Below are 16455 nucleotides of genomic sequence, written 5' to 3'. Positions count from 1 at the left end.
CTTCTCTTGACCTGATGCACTTTGGTCCTCACTGATAATCCTAAAACAGTCCCCGTTAGAATTATTAAGAACCCTGCCCTTGTTACACGGTCAATTTGTTCACTGGAGGGTCCAGTTTTTGGTTTCCAGCTTGTTTAACATGGACGCCTTTTGTTTCCACTCCTGATATGTATTGTTGCTGTCTGTGTTTGACCTCTTCTCCTTTCTTCTCTCTTCTTCCTGTTCTCCTAAGCCCCTGCCCTCTACTCTGGAGCTCCCCAGCGGCGAGGTGTTTGAGAACCCCAACAGCAGTCGATCCTCCGAGAGTGGCTTCACCGACTTTGTCCAGTACCAGGCCTCTGAGGAACCAGCACTACCCACTCAGCCTTCCCTCAAGACGGGCTGCAGCGGCTCCCTCCCAGCCTCCCAGAACAAGCCGCAAGACAAGCCCGTCATGCAGTGCTGCCTGGAGCATTTTCAGCACTTCCTCTCCCGCCTGGTCACCCTTTACATCACCCCGGGGATGGTAGAAGGAGCTGGTGGTGAGAGGAGCGAAGTGGTACGAGCGGAACCAGAGGGCGGCGCCCAGCAGAACGGGCGTGATGTGGTTGAGGTGCCGGGGCAAAGGGAGTGTCTGGCGGCCTTTACTGCCGCCTGCCAGCTCTTCCTGGAGTGCTCCAGCTTCCCCGTCTACATCGCCGAGGGCAACCTCAAGTCCACGCCCCCGCCTAAGGAGCAGACTGGTAAGACAGACTGACTACGTTTGAGATACAGTACAGGCTCTGTGCAGATGAACAGATCTTCACTATGGCTGGAGAAGCGTTTAACTACATTTCAGTTTGATATGATAATTCTATACCCTTCTCCCTATGTCAAACATATGGTCTCTCCCCTTTGTGTTAGATGAGCACATCTGGACTACATCTATTTACTGTTGTATGTCTTCTCCCCTTCTCTCAATACAGTATCGTTTCTATTCTCTCCTGCAGACAGCGAGCAGATGTGTCCTGCCGTGTGGTTGCAGACCCTGATGGACGCCTGCTGCCTGGCCAGTGACTTCAGCGTCCAGGGCGTGGCCATCTCCCTGGTCATGGACCTGGTGGGCCTCACCCAGTCCGTCGCCATGGTCACCGCCGAGGGCAGCATCGCCGGTGGCAACCCAGACTCCACCCAGCCCATGAGCCCTAGCCAGGGCCGTGTTGCTGTGGTGATCAGGCCACCACTCACACAGGGAATCCTGAAGTACATCGCAGAGAAGACAGACTTCTTCAAGGTAAGTGACAGGGAAGAGATTTGTGCCTTATTTGAATCTGATATTGTTGAGATGTTTAGAAGTGGTTCAGTACAGAGAACAGAGAATGTATCTCAGTGTGATAAATGGAAGAAACTTTTGAGATCTCTTTGCCATTGCTCACCATGATAAATGGTAGAAACTTATGTTCATAAATCTGTTTTGCAGCATGATGAATAGTACAAACTTACAGTACCAGTCAAAAGTTTGGACACACCTACTCATTCAAGGATTTTTCTTTATTTTTAAAATATTTTCTACATTGTAGAATAATAGTGAAGACATCACAACTATGAAATAACACACATGGAATCATGTAGTAACCAAAAAAGTGTTAAACAAATCCAAATATATTTAATATTTTAGGTTCTTCAATGTAGCCACCCTTTCCCTTGATGACAGTTTAGCACACTCTTGGCATTCTCTCAACCAGCTTCACCTGGAATGCTTTTCCAACAGTCTTGAAGGAGTTCCCACATATGCTGAGTACTTGTTGGCGGCTTTTCCTTCACTCTGCGGTCCAACTCATCCCAAACCATCTCAATTTGTTTGAGGTCGGGTGATTGTGGAGGCCAGATCATCTGATGCAGCACTCCATCACTCTCCTTCTTGGTCAAATAGCCCTTACACAGCCTGTAGGTGTGTTGGGTCATTGTCCTGTTGAAAAACAAATGATAGTCCCACTAAGTGCAAACCAGATGTGATGGCGTATCGCTGCAGAATGCTGTGGTAACCATGCTGGTTAAGTGTGCCTTGAATTCTAAATAAATCACTGACAGTCACCAGCAAAGCACCATCACACCTTTTCTTCCATGCTTCAAGGTGGGAACTATACATGCAGAGATCATCTGTTCACCTACTCTGCATCTCACAGACACGGCGGTTTGAACCAAAAATCTCAAATTTGGGCTCATCAGAACAATGGACAGATTTTCACTGGTCTAATGTCCATTGCTCGTGTTTCTTGGCCCAAGCAAGTCTCTTCTTCTTATTGGTGTCCTTTAGTAGTGGTTTCTTTGCAGCAATTTGACCATGAAAGCCTGATTTCACGCAGTCTCCTCTGAACAGTTGATGTTGGGATGTGTCTGCTACTTGAACTCTGTGAAGCATTTATTTGGGCTGCAACTTCTTAGGCTGGTAACTCTAATGAACTTATCCTCTGCAGCAGAGGTAACTATTTGGTAAAATACCCATGCAAAAATGTGGGTCTTCCTTTCCTGTGGAGGTCCTCATGAGAGCCAGTTTCATCACAGCGCTTGATGGTTTTTGCAACTGCACTTGAAGAAACGTTCAAAGTTCTTAATTTTCTGTTATAACTGACCTTCGTGTCTTAAAGTAATGATGGATTGTCGTTTCTCTTTGCTTATTTTAGCTGTTCTTGCCGTAATATGGACTTGGTATTTTACCAAATAGGGCTTTCTTCTGTATACCACCCCTTCCTTGTCACAACACAATTGATTGGCTCAAACGCATTAAGAAAGAAAGAAATTCCACAAATTAACTTTTTAACAAGACAATCTTGTTAATTGAAATGCATTCCAGGTGTCTACCTCATGAAGCTGGTTAAAAGAATGCCAAGAGTGTGCAAAGCTGTCATCAAGGGAAAGGGTGGCTACTTTGAATAATCTCAAATATAAAATAACACTTTTTTTGGGGGGGGGGTTACTACATGATTCCATATGTGTTATTTCAAAGTTTTGATGTCTTCACTATTATTTTACAATGTAGAAAATAGTACAAATAAAGAAAAACCCTTGAATGAGTAGGTGTGTCCAAACATTTGGCTGGTACTGTATGTTGATAAATCTGTTTTTCAGCATGATAAATGGTAGTAAACCTATGCTAATAAATCGCTCTATGGCTCACCATGATGCATCTTCGAAGCTTTAGATATCTCTAACACGCTCTCTCTCTCCCCCTCACCTCTCCAGAGTGTGGCCCTTATCCTGTGGGGACAGTTGGGGGAGGGGACCCCTCAGCACCACCAGCGCAGTGTGGAGCTCTTCTACCAGCTCCACAACCTGGTGCCCTCCTCCAGCATCTGTGAGGACGTCATCAGCCAGCAGCTCATGCACAGAGACAAGGTTGGTCAGCTCAGTACATATGAAGTCAGACACATAGGAACACACACAGCTTCACAGTATGCTTGTAAGAATTCTGTATGCCTGAAGGAATACGCTCCAACACACACGCATCCACACACGGTTTCTGTGTTTTTTTGGGGTGTTTTTTTCAGGTAATCCGTCTTGAGGCCCATGTGAAGTTCTCTGTGCTTTGGCATCTGACCAGAGACTTGAACATCACCAAGTCTTCCCCTTTCAACCGCACCTTTGACAGGTAGGCCTTCCCTCTCTACTGACACCCCACTCAAAAGTTTGGTTATATCCCTTGTTTTATCAAGGGTGGACAGAACAGCTGCTAATATATTAATGTAATACATATCTCGCACTCTTTTTCTGTCTGCCTCTCACACACACGCACGCACACATACCGTTTGGACGCTACAGACTTTTTGTGAGAAGACCCATTTTCGGGATGTCTCATGGTCCGACAAAGACCGCTGTAGCTCGGCCACCTTCCTCGGCAGATTGAGATGCAGCCCATGCAAAAGAAACATGTCTCTAGCGTAAACTGACCAATTTTGATAGGGATTTTAAAAAAGATGTTACTTAGATTGACGCTCGGTGGATTATTAATATACACATCACAATAAATCCATTAAGAAACATGATATGTTTTAAATGTATTTCAGAAGAACTGGATAGCATAGATCTGGCTATGCGCCATGCCAATGGCAGCTTAAGCTGTAGACTAGTTCATTGAGCAGACAAGATATGCTTATAATTCCCATACCATTATTTTATAATATATCATTTTAGAGTTATATGAATATAATTGATCTTAGTTGAATAAAATAGAAAGGATATTTTCCCCAAACGATTATTGAGTGATTACGTACATGGAGGTCCTATACGCTTGATTTAGAGCTATTTGACAACTTTAACTTTAATGATTTTTTTCAATTTAGAATGTCCATTATCAGCGATGCAGGGGTAGAGGGAAAAAAGACAAGTAATCCATATGCACTCTAATAGAGAATGCGCTTTTCCGTGCTTCCTTTTTCAATCATGCTGGGTAGGCTACAGCGGGATTGAGTATAGAAATGTATGAGCTTATAAGAACTTACTTCACTCCACGCATCAACCAGCTCAAACTATGTATGTCAGACTCCAACCCTGTCCCTGCAAGCTACCCAGTGCTTAATTTGGGAACGGACAGTAGCCCACTTAAGCCACAACATCGAAAACCAAGTGAAATCTATTCGGAAACATCGATGGTAAACCTCCACCCCCCTTTGCCCTCAGAACAGCCTCAATTCATCGGGCTATGGACTCTACAAGGTGTTGAAAGTGTTCCACAGGGATGCTGGTCCATGTTGACTCCAGTGCTTCCCACAGTTGTGTCAAGTTGGCTGGATGTCCTTTGGGTGGTGGACCATTCTCGATCCATACGGGAAGCTGTTGAGTGTGAAAACCCCAGCAGTGTTGCAGTTCTTGACACAAACCGATGCGCCTGGCATCATATACCGTTCAAAGGCACTTAAATATTTTCTTGCCCATTCACCTTCTGAATGGCACACATACACAATCCATGGCTCTATAATATTGAGGCTTAAAAATCCTTCTTTAACCTGTCGCCTCCCCTTAATCTACACGGATTGAAGTGGATTTAACAAGTGACATCAATAAGGGATTATAGCTTTCACCTGGATTTACTTGGTCAGTCTGTCATGGAAAGAGCAGGTGTCCTTAATGTTTTGTACACTCAGTGTATGTATAAGCTTTATGATAGGCTTATATAGGTTTAGGCAGAGCTATATGTATGTATTGTAATTATTTTAATTCAGGCTTTTTTTTTGCCTTGGATTCATATAGGCTAGGCTTATGCATATGCATAAACTCTAATATGCATATGAGGGTTCTGCATGTGACGGCTTAAATGCTTTGAATTAATCTGCGAGGTTAACCAATGGAGACTAATGCTGAGTTTCGCAAGCATGATATTCCCAAACACCCACCCCAAAATAATCAGACTGCCATTGATAAAGATGTAGAACTCCCGCCATCACCAGTTATCCTCATCATTCAGATTCTTATAATTCAGTCTTGAAATGTTTGATGTGATTTTTGGATGCATTTGAATTGATGTCAGACTGATTAGAGACAATCAAGTGCTGAGTACCAGGCCGTTAGCGAGTTGGGTTTCTACCAATGCATCAACTACAGAGCGGAGAATAGGAGGAGATTACTGTGACTCAGCGGTCACTTGGATTTTGACTGTGGTCATGACTCGTGACTGCCGGTGTGGCTTCTGTCTATCTCTCTCCCCCTCCCAGGTCTCTGTTCATCATGCTGGACAGTCTAAGTTACTGGGATGCGTCAGCCAGCGCAGTGGGCCGGGCCTGGCTCAACCAGGTGCTCCAGAGGCACGACATCGCCCGGGTCCTGGAGCCCCTCCTGCTGCTGCTGCTGCACCCCAAGACCCACCGTGTGTCCATCCAGCGCGTCCAGGACCAGCGCCACTGGGCCCAGGCGTTCCCTAACCACAACCCCCAGGCCGAACAGGACCCCTCAGAACCCATCTACATGAGAGACTCAGGAATCTCTGACCGTGAGTATAGAGGAGACACGGGTTAGAATGGTGGTGGACAGGACAGCCATGGTCGTGAAGAGATACAGGGCACTGCAGGCTTTTGTTCCAGCACTAATAGATTCAACACTCATCTCATGATTGTATAATGTTGGGCTGGAAGAAAAGTCTATAGCTCTAAAGGAAGTTTGGTGAACATTGGTTTGGAGTGAATCTTGTTCAAGGTTCATTTCGACTCTGTTATTTATTTTCATAAACAGTATGTCACATATCCTCTTCTCTCAGACTTCAGCCAGATGCCAGGGGACTCTCTGAAGTCAGGGCTCCGAGGGCTGCCGTTGAGCGACATGGAGCCCTTCTGCCTGACAGTCAACCCTCTGAGTGACAGCCTGTCCTTGCTCAGCCTGAGCAGTGAGAACCTGGCGCTGAGCGGTGACTACCGTTCTCCTGACCAGCAGGGGGAACCCCACCTCCACGGCTCTGAGTCCAGCGGCTCCCACTCCTCCTCCATAGACAATGGCAGCTTCGAGGAGCCAGACGGCACCTGCAGCACAGTGAACGGATGTGGATCCGACCAAGTCCCTGTCCTTATAGAGTCAGACAGTATGGTTCCTGATGAGGAGGATTCACTAGAAGAGGTTGTGTTGTCGGTGTTAAATGAGTTGATAGACAGGGTGGTGGTTATGGGAGAGGAGGAGGGGCCACCTGAAACGCCGTCCCCCCCTGAAGCGTGGGCGCAAACGGACTCAGATAGCTCCTCATCAGACACGCAGGCCGGTCTTCGGCTCGATTCGGGCCCCCACGCCCCCTCCCACCGCCTCGAGATGTTAGCGGGAGGCACCCTGGGGTTCTTCCATGTCACCCCACCGGACCAGACAGGGGAGGAGTGGGAGAGGCACCGTGAGGGCATCACCCGCCACAGCTCGTCCCCCTCCATCGTGACCCTACCGGACAGCTCGGGCCCGGCCGCCCCTCACGAACGGAACCGCCGCTTGGACGTCGTGGACCTGCGGGCCCGTAAGCGCTCCCACAGCAGCACCCAGCTCAGCCTCAAGGGTAAGATCATGGAGCGTCTGCAAGACAAGTCCCCCGGCGCCAAGCCCAAGGTGAAGAAGAGCAAGCAGAAGGAGGAGGAGAGGCAGAGGAAGGCCCTGCAGGCCGAGAAGCTCCGGCCTCCCAGCATCTTCTTCGGAGACAGCCTGGATCTGGAGAATTGGTACAGCTGCGGAGAAGGTGAGGTGTCCGAGATCGAGAGTGACACCGGCTCGCCCAGTGGGGGCGAAGGGGTGAGTGGGGGCAATGGTCCCAACGGGAGAGCGGGGTGTAGAGCTTCCGCCTCACCGCCTCGGTTCAACATCCACCCCCTCTACCAGCACGTGCTGCTCTACCTGCAGCTGTACGACTCATCCCGCACACTGCACGCCCTTTCGGCCATCGCCGCCATGCTGCGGGCAGTGCCATCGGACTTTGTGGACGCCATCTCCACCACCAGCATCAACAACACCTACACGCCCCAGCTGTCACTGCTGCAGAACCTGCTGGCACGCCACCGCGTCTCCGTCATGGGCAAGTCATATTTATTTTTTTATGCATAACAACACTGATAAAGACCGCTAAATACAAATGAACTAATGGGGTAAAATGTATGCCAGAGGTGTAACACATTACGCTGATTCTAAGTTGCGCTGGATAAGAGCTACTAAATGACTAAAATGTAAATTTAAAATGTACACAAAGACCGTAAAAACCATACAATGTAAAGTTTTCTTATTATTAGGATGTAAAATAATGTGATGTTCAATCTCCTCCTCCTCCCAGGTAAGGACTTCTACTGCCCCATCTCCCAGGACAGCCACTCCCACTCGTTCCGCAGCGCCATGTTCCTAGAGATCATCATCTCCCTCTGTCTCTACTTCCTGCGCTCCTACTACTCTGCCCACGTGGGCACGGCCGCCACCGACCTGGCGGGCAACCGGGCCATGCAGCTGACCAGCTTGGAGGTCCTCACCCTTCTCTTCAGCGAGCTGTCCAAGGTGACCGGCGGCTCGGCCAAAGGCTTCGCCAGCTTCATCAGTGATGTGCTGTCCAAGTGTAAGGTCCAGAAGGTGGTGCTCCACTGCCTGCTCTCCTCCATCTTCTCGGCCCAGAAGTGGCATGAGCAGCGGTCGGCCGGTGTCAACGTGGCCTCCCAGGAGGAGGGTCTCTCAGAGGACAGCGTAATCAACCTCTCAGAAGATCAGATGGACGGCTGCAGCGCCGTTCAGTCCCAGCTGCTGAGGCTTCTCCAGAGCCTGGTGGTGCTGGAGCACAGGGTGCTAGTGCCCGCCGAGGAGGGGGGCGACGGGGGGCCCGTGGTCGTCCCGGGCGGTGTAACATTAGGGGGTGTAACATTAGGGACAGGTAGCGGGGCAGGGACGGGCTTCGAACTGCTGGGAGGTGAAGTGGAGCACATGAACCCACAGCAGCCAATGACGTCGCTGCAGTACCTTCACGGGCAGCCTATCACGGCGCAGGGTATGTTCCTGTGTGCGGTGATCCGGGCGCTGCACCAGCACCACGCGTGTAAGATGCACCCGCAGTGGATCGGCCTGATCACGGCCACGCTGCCCTACATGGGCAAGGTACTGCGCAGGGTGGTGGCCTCGGTCACGCTGCAGCTCTGTAGGAACCTGGATAACCTCATTCAACAGTACCGCTATGAGACCGCCATCACAGACACCAGGTAACTGCTATAGTATAGTTTCTTATAAGGCCATATGGGATAGGCATTTGAAATGGTACTGAGACATCCATATCCACCCACCCATCCATCAGTACTGGTTAGCCATTGTAAAACCACACCAACTGCTTCCTTTGTCGTCCACAGGACGATGGGATAGTGGCTATATTGGAAGGTTTTTGCATGTGTGTTTTAGGCCTACCTACTTAAGTTGATTGTACTGATTGTAAGTCACTCTGAATAAAAGTGTCTGCTAAATACTTAAATGTAAAAGTGGAAAAATTGTTGTTCCAGGATCTGGTGTGAAGGCAACTGCAAGCAGATTGTCAGTAACCAGGTTTCCATCCAACCATTTCATGAATTACCTCATGCAAAAAAATGTCACGATCGGGCTAATGGAAACAGGAAATGTTGTGGAACAATTTGTTGATTCGACATGGTGTCAGTAAAATTTGGCTAATTATGCGAGAAATGCAAGTGGAAACACTTTTATTTATCTATTTTTTATTTTATTTAACTAGGCAAGTCAATTAGGAACAAATTCTTATTTTTAATGACAGCCTAGGAACAGTGCATTATTAACTGCCTTGTTCAGGGGCAGAGCGACAGATTTTTACCTTGTCAGCTCGGGGATTCGATCTTGCAACCTTTTGGTTACTATTCCAACGCTCTAACCACTAGGCTACCTGCCGCCCCATGTGCAAATATTGATATAATAATCGAAATAAACTTGGAGTCAAGCGATTCTATTTTGTGTGGTCCTCCCACTACGACTCGGGGAAAGCATGCAGTTTATTAGGCGTCAGATTAAATACATTATGAACTTCAAAAGGTTGTGAAAGTGCACGGTGATGAGCTTGATGCGCCTTTACAATAAATATCAATGGTCTTATTCTGGTTACATGATAATCGATGCTTGGCTGCCATTTGATAAATAAAAATAATCTTGCTCTTATCCATAATAATGTCATCATATAGGCTAGCCTTACCCACACTGTATCTGCAAACTGCAGATACCAAGACCATAGTGGGCACATTAGCTATTTAACGCAACAGTTTTTGTGACAAAACCATCGGTACAGTTGAAAATGAGATGAAGACACGTTGAACTATAGGTTTCTATTCGGTACAAATTTAAAGGGATAGTTCAAGATTTTGGCCGTGAAGCCCTTTTATCTATTTCCCCAAAATCAGATGAACCCGTGGATAACATTTTTATATCTGGAAGTTAGAGGTAGTTTCATGAGCCAATGCTAACTAGCGTTAGCGCAATGACTTGAAGTCTACAGGAACACCTAGCACGCTACTTAGCAACTTCCTTCAAACTGCAAACAGAGACATAAAAATGGTATCCACAAGTTAATCTGGCTCTGGGAAAGTATATAAAGGGCTTCATTCACAACATCTCAAACCATCCCTTTAAGAAGAAAAAAATGTACCTTTTTATGTGCTCTACTTCATCACGTAGTGATTTTTATTCACAAGTCAGTTTGGTGGAAACGCCACTGGTGGGAAAATGCGCATATTCTTTTATGCAGATTTTTGAGTATTCATCTGAAAATCTGTCGCCAATTGGATGAACCTAGCTAGTGAAGTGAAATATTTGTATGAGGATGAATTGGTTAATTTAAGTACATATCCAAGGCAATGGATTTACAGCTGTTTTGTAGCAGAGGGAATGTTTGTAAGAAATTAGGTGAGTGATGCTGTCACACGATGTCTCTCTTGACCAGCAGTTGCCTCAATTACCCACCTTTGACTTATGCCTTTGTGGATTCTAAATTGTTACTGTATATTCTATGACAAGATGAATTGTTTATGGCAAAATAGTTTTTTATACCAAATGATGACTATCAATTTATACTTTCCCCACTATCCCTCTTCCAGACCTCAGTGGATGGCCCTGTGCATCCCCCCGGATTTGATTCTAACAGTACTGGAAGGAGTGACAGCTATCATCCACTACTGTCTACTGGACCCATCCTCCCAGTACCACCAGGTGAGGGCGCTAGTCAGCCGTACTGCACTGCCAAGTAGACAGACATGTCATATCTGCATTGATTTAATGCTGATGTCACTTATTTACACATCGGCAGACCTCCTTCGTTTATAAAGCACACATTTATCTAAAAAGGATGACATTTTCTGTACAGATCTACACAACCTACGACACCATTTTCAAAGTGAAAGAAAATTATTGGACATTTTCCCAAGTTAATAAATAAAAAACTAAGATGTCTTGATTGCGTATGTCTTCACACCCCAGAGTTAATACTTGGTGGAAGCTCCTTTGGCAGCCATTACATCTGTAAATCATTTTGAAGAAGATTTTACCAACTTTGCACTTAGGGCAACATGTATCCATTGTTATTGTCAAAATTGCTACAGCTCAGTACATTTTGTTGGGAGTCATTAATGGACAGCAATATTCAAACAGTGATTGCTATTATCATGGCTATTGTGGTAGCAGCATCAAGTTATGGGTATGCTTGTCACCGGCAGGGACTTGGGAGTTTGTCATGATCAAAATAAATATGAAAGAAGCAAAGCCCAGGTAAAAAGTTAGTGGGAAACCGAACGTAGTCTTCTGAAAACCTATCCCGGGATAGAGTTTTATTTTTCAATGTGACAATTACACAAGCTTTAATGCCAAAGACACACCAGAATGGCTTTCCTAGAGGTGGTGAGTGTTCCTGAATAGTCCAGTCTCAGTCCTGACTTGAAAATCTGCTTGAAAATGTAGAGACAAGGTTTAAATATTTCAGTCCATCAATGACTCCCAACAACATTTACTAAGCTTGAGATATTTTGTAAAAATTTGGCTGCAAATGGTTCTTCTACCAAATGTTAACTCTGGGGTGTGAGGACATATGCAATCAATATATCTTTATTTTACATTTTTTATTAATTTGTTAATGTTTCTATAATTTTTCTTTAACTTTGAAAATGTGGAGTAGGTTGAGTATATTGGTAGGATTTTTTGTTGTTGAATATAATCCCTTTTTAGATGTAATTTTAAGGCAGCTAAATGTGAGGACTGTGTGCGGTGTGTAGACTTTGACTAGTGACTGCATCTCCATGTCCCTGTTTCTCCTCTCAGCTGCAGGTGAGTGTGGACCAGAAGCACTTGGCGGAGGCTCGCTCAGGGATCCTGTCCATCCTCCACACCATCATGTCCTCCGTCACCCTGCTGTGGAGCGTCCTGTACCAGGCCGACAGCACTGACCGGCCAGCTGCCGCCTCCGCTGCATCCACTTCCAACATCAACCTGGGATCCACCAAGGTACTGCGGTTACACACTGACCCTAAGCCTTTTCACAGTACTGAATCGAACTAAGGCGAGCCAAACCGAGCTCTACTGAGCTGATCTGATTACTCATCCATCCATAGTTGCTAGAACTGAGCTGAAATGGACAATGTGATAATAGCCATCACAGTTTGGTCTGGGTCGACACGATACCGTGAAAAGAGTACCTGTAGTTGATACCTCGATCAGTGTTCTTCAATATAGTCAAATCTAATTATTATTATTTTTTTGGTAGTGTACCCGGCATGTGTTATAGTGGATGCAGCAAAATGCTTATGTTACTAGCTCCTAACTATCATGCTCCTAGGGACCCTACAGGGTGTGCAGGCTTTTGTTTCAGCCCAGTACTCCTGATTTGAGGATTCGACTAAGCATCCGTTAGCGTTGGACTGGAACAAAAGCCTGCACAACGTGTGGGTTTCCCCAGGACTCAAACGTTGTTCAAGGAGGATGGACCGCCCACTGCTTGTTGGCCTGGTCTTATTTCTGACACTGCATAGAGAGCTTAATCTTTCCTCTTTCTCCTCAGAACTTGCGTCAGCAGATCCTGGAGCTGCTAGGCCCCATCTCCATGAACCACGGAGCCCACTTCATGGCAGCTATCGCCTACGTGTGGAACGAGAGGAAGCAGGTCAAGACCTCTGCCGCTTACAAGGTAAGCTCCAGAAATCAACATGGCAGAAACCCTTACTAAACGCATACATTTTGTGTGGTTAATGGCGGTGCGCGGAGGTCTCTTAACCTGCTTGTGTCCGTGTCCATGTTCGCTCACGTGTGTGTGTGTGTAGGTGATCCCCACTGCCAGTGAGGAGCAGTTGTTGTTGGTGGAGCTGGTGCGGTCGGTCAGCGCCATGCGGACCGAGACCGTGATGCAGACGGTCAAAGAGGTCCTGAAGCAGCCGCCGGCCATCGCCAAAGAGAAGGTTGGTGCTGCGGTCTCCCAATAGCCTGGAATCTAAACTGACATTCTCTGTTTTACCGTTAAAATAAAGCAAATTAGTTTCCCAATACATACGCTTAGAGCACACTGTGCTACTCTAACCTTGTTACAGTTTATGACTACATACAAAGCTGCATGACTCCTAGCCTCCTGCTTCCATTAGTCCTAATTCACCCTAATGCAGGTCCTCTGTTACTATTACATTGGACAGATACCATCTTATTGTTACAGTATATCAAAGTAAACTGGCAGCTTCCCTGCCACGGCCTCATTATTTTCGAATTAAATGTAATTCTGTCCAGTGTTACCTCTTCCTCAACCCTCTCTCACTCGCCTTCCCTCTTTCTCACCGTCTCTCCATAGAAGCATCTCTCTCTGGAGGTATGCATGCTGCAGTTCTTCTATGCCTACGTTCAGAGGTGAGACCAACAGACCGCCACCTGTCTGTCAAGTGTGTTAAGCATAAGTAACAAATATATGAGATGTTGGCAATGAAAATCCATATGAATCCTAAGATAATCAATGCCTGGAAGAAGTGTACCAACTGAGTTTTCCCTCTTTTGTAGTTTAGTTCATGTGATGTCATGTTTAGTTTGACATTTCTGTATGTCAAGTGTGTTGTGCATGTAGAATAAAATCAAGTTAAATTCAGATAAAACCCCTGAATTTTGTTAGTCCAATTCATTGAGTTCTGTAGCTTTACTATTATTGTTACTAAACTGTTTATACAGGTGTCTAACTTAAATTAATACTTGACCCATCATTAGAACATTGTTTGTGACTGTATCCTTCTTGTCTGTCTATGTAGGATCCCTGTGTCCAGTCTTGTGGACAGTTGGCCGTCTCTGCTGGCACTGCTGAAGGACTCGATACAGCTGGGGCTGCCTGCTCCTGGACAGTTCCTCATACTGGGGTTAGACCACACACACACACACACACACACACACACACACACACACACACACACCAGCTCCCGAGTGGCGCAGGGTTCTAAGCCACTGCATCTCAGTGCAAGAGGCGTCACTACTGTCCTAGGTTCGAATCCAGGCTGTATCACATCCGGCCGTGATTGGGAGTCCCATAGGGCGCTGCACAATTGGCCCAGTGTTATCCGGGTTTGGCCGGGGTAGGCAGTTATTGTAAATAAGATTTTATTCTTAACTGACTTGCGTAGTTAAATAAAATAAAAACATTGAATAAATACAAATTATACCAGGCTCTAGTGATCAAGCTACTGAAGACCAGTCATTTTCAATAAGGGGAAGAAGACACAAGGATACATTTAAGCAATAAGGCCTGAGGAGGTGGGGTATATGGCCAATATACCGCGGCTAAGGGCTGTTCTTGTGCGCAACGCGGAGTGCCTGGACTAACCCCTTAGCCGTGGTCTATTGGCCATGTACCACAAACCCCCAGGTGCCTTATTGCTATTATAAACTGCTTACCAAAGTAATTACAGCAGCTAATATACCACAGCTGTCAGCCAGTCAGCATTCAGGGCTCGAACCACTCAGTTTATAATTAGCTAATAATGAAGTCGGAAGGAGGGAGAATCCTGCGAGCTAGCTTTGACACTGTGCTGAATACGCTAATATCCAACGTGACGTTGTGAGCCTGTTGTTTGCAAGCTACACCCACAAAGGGGAGAGCTCTGCGATTCCTTACTACTTTGTAGTTTTTGGTATAACTGCGCTTTACGACGCTTTCTGAGACTCTGCCCTCTCTCACTTACACCATCACTCCCTTTCCCTTATCTACCCTGTACATACGCAGCCACCAGACTAACCTATCCATCTCTCTTCCCCAGAGTTCTGAATGAGTTCATCCTCAAGAACCCAAACCTAGAGAGCAAGAAGGACCAACGGGAGCTGCAGGTAAGCCTCAGTCCCATGCAAAAGGATTCACTATTCTTCTGTCTTTATGATGACATAATTCACAAATCTTATCTTCTAGATAACATAATATTAATCGAGGTAAAAGCCCCATCGAGGACCACTTTGGAATCAAGTGTTTTGAATAATAATTTTAAGTGCTATCTTCTGGGAATACAATGTACATATTGCTGAATATGTTTTTACCCAAATAAATTAAATTCAAGAGTTCCGTTACATTATTTACCCCAGCATACCAATTAGATTGAAGCAATGTATTGGGCATGCATTTTATTTAAGTGGTATGGTAGTATGGGTATTGTAATGAAGCTAGTATGATTATTCACCGTCCGTCCGTGTGTGTGTGTGTGTGTGTGTGTGTGTGTGTGTGTGTGTGTGTGTGCGCGCAGGATGTGACCCACAAGGTGGTGGAGGCTATCGGGACCATCGCAGGCTCCTCTCTGGAGCAGACCACCTGGCTGAGGAGGAACCTGGAGGTCAAGGCCTCGCCACAGATCATGGTGGACGGGACCAGCCTGGAGCAAGACGTAGAGGGTAGGAGCAATGAGAGGACCCTGGCTGTCTGTGCTAGTTGTGTACAATACGTCAGCTTCATGTTCATTGGGGCACCGGATTCTTATTGGACAAGTCCAGGGTAGTCCCTCCCTGTTACAGTCCGTTTTCTTCTGTTTGGTCCCTAATGAACACAACCTTAATTGGGAATGTGCAGATTAGATGTGTTTCTTGTGTGACTGAATGTATGGCTGTGTTTTCAATATCCACACTATCATACCACTTAGAATGACCCAATGTATTGGGAATGCATTCAAAGGGGTATGTTATGTTAGTGTGGATATTTGATCGTGCACACAAACAGCATGTGTCTGCATGTGTGTGTGCTGCGTATGATCTGTCACTAATGGCGTGTGTGTTTCAGATCTAATGCTCACAGTGATGGAGGCGTCCAGCTTCACTCCATCTGTGTACAGCGTTCACGCCCTCACACTGCTAGCGGAGGTAAAAACACCAAGCGCACTGTCTGGCCGTCTGTCTGTCGGTCTGTGGCCGTCCGTCTGTGCATCCTCTCCACTCACGGCTACCAACAGCCGTGCTTCTGCTATTAGGACCCACACACAGTCTACTCACACTCAGCTGATTTACGATCAGCGCTCCCTCCCCCAGGCCCAACCTCAATCAGTATTAGCAAAGCAATACATCCTTCCCTGGACACTGTTGCTGTTGAAGCCAGATAGAAACTGGAGGCACTAAGTGTGCCTCTCTTGCTTTAGTGTTACAAACAGACCTCCCTCTCTTCCCATTGTTTAGGATTATGTCACTCTCATATGACCCATTTACTCATTGCGGTGCATTAGTGTTTATTCGTCGGTTTATGTCTGCTGTAGTGCAAGGATGTATCTTTTAAAGCAATATTGCAATTTGCTAAGTTTTATATTACTTTTTAGTGTAGTATGCTGTTGCCATGTATCCTATCTGAACAGTGCAGAGTATTGAGTGTAGTGATTTTGTGTTGTCAGGTGCTGGCCCATCTCCTAGACATGGTGTTCTACAGTGATGAGAAGGAGAGGGTGATCCCCCTACTGGTGAACATTATGCACTATGTCGTGCCCTACCTCCGCAACCACAGGTAAGGATGGACCAGCCAATACACTGCACTCCTTCACTAGAGCCTAGAGTACA

General features: G+C 46.3%; 1 protein-coding gene across 5 annotated transcripts in view; it reads left to right on the top strand.

Annotated features, from left to right (window-relative positions):
* Positions 1 to 16455, top strand: part of LOC115175868 (protein dopey-1) — a 37030-nt gene that overhangs the window by 16094 nt on the left and 4481 nt on the right. For 4 of the 5 annotated variants that reach the window (XM_029735453.1, XM_029735480.1, XM_029735462.1 and 1 more), the window contains 17 exons: positions 233 to 722; positions 945 to 1252; positions 3202 to 3354; positions 3507 to 3607; positions 5667 to 5941; positions 6206 to 7486; positions 7739 to 8642; positions 10527 to 10638; positions 11740 to 11922; positions 12476 to 12601; positions 12735 to 12869; positions 13250 to 13305; positions 13695 to 13799; positions 14694 to 14760; positions 15168 to 15312; positions 15695 to 15774; positions 16293 to 16402. In XM_029735453.1, coding sequence (XP_029591313.1) covers positions 233 to 722; positions 945 to 1252; positions 3202 to 3354; positions 3507 to 3607; positions 5667 to 5941; positions 6206 to 7486; positions 7739 to 8642; positions 10527 to 10638; positions 11740 to 11922; positions 12476 to 12601; positions 12735 to 12869; positions 13250 to 13305; positions 13695 to 13799; positions 14694 to 14760; positions 15168 to 15312; positions 15695 to 15774; positions 16293 to 16402 — 4631 coding nt within the window. The remainder of the gene's footprint in view (positions 1 to 232; positions 723 to 944; positions 1253 to 3201; positions 3355 to 3506; positions 3608 to 5666; positions 5942 to 6205; positions 7487 to 7738; positions 8643 to 10526; positions 10639 to 11739; positions 11923 to 12475; positions 12602 to 12734; positions 12870 to 13249; positions 13306 to 13694; positions 13800 to 14693; positions 14761 to 15167; positions 15313 to 15694; positions 15775 to 16292; positions 16403 to 16455) is intronic. The other variant, XM_029735470.1, reaches the window with a different exon arrangement.

Source organism: Salmo trutta, chromosome 3 (genome assembly GCF_901001165.1).
Source record: "Salmo trutta chromosome 3, fSalTru1.1, whole genome shotgun sequence".
Classification (NCBI taxonomy): domain Eukaryota; kingdom Metazoa; phylum Chordata; class Actinopteri; order Salmoniformes; family Salmonidae; genus Salmo; species Salmo trutta.
The sequence above is the reverse complement of the archived record's forward strand: the minus strand, read 5'-3'. Positions and strand labels throughout refer to the sequence as shown.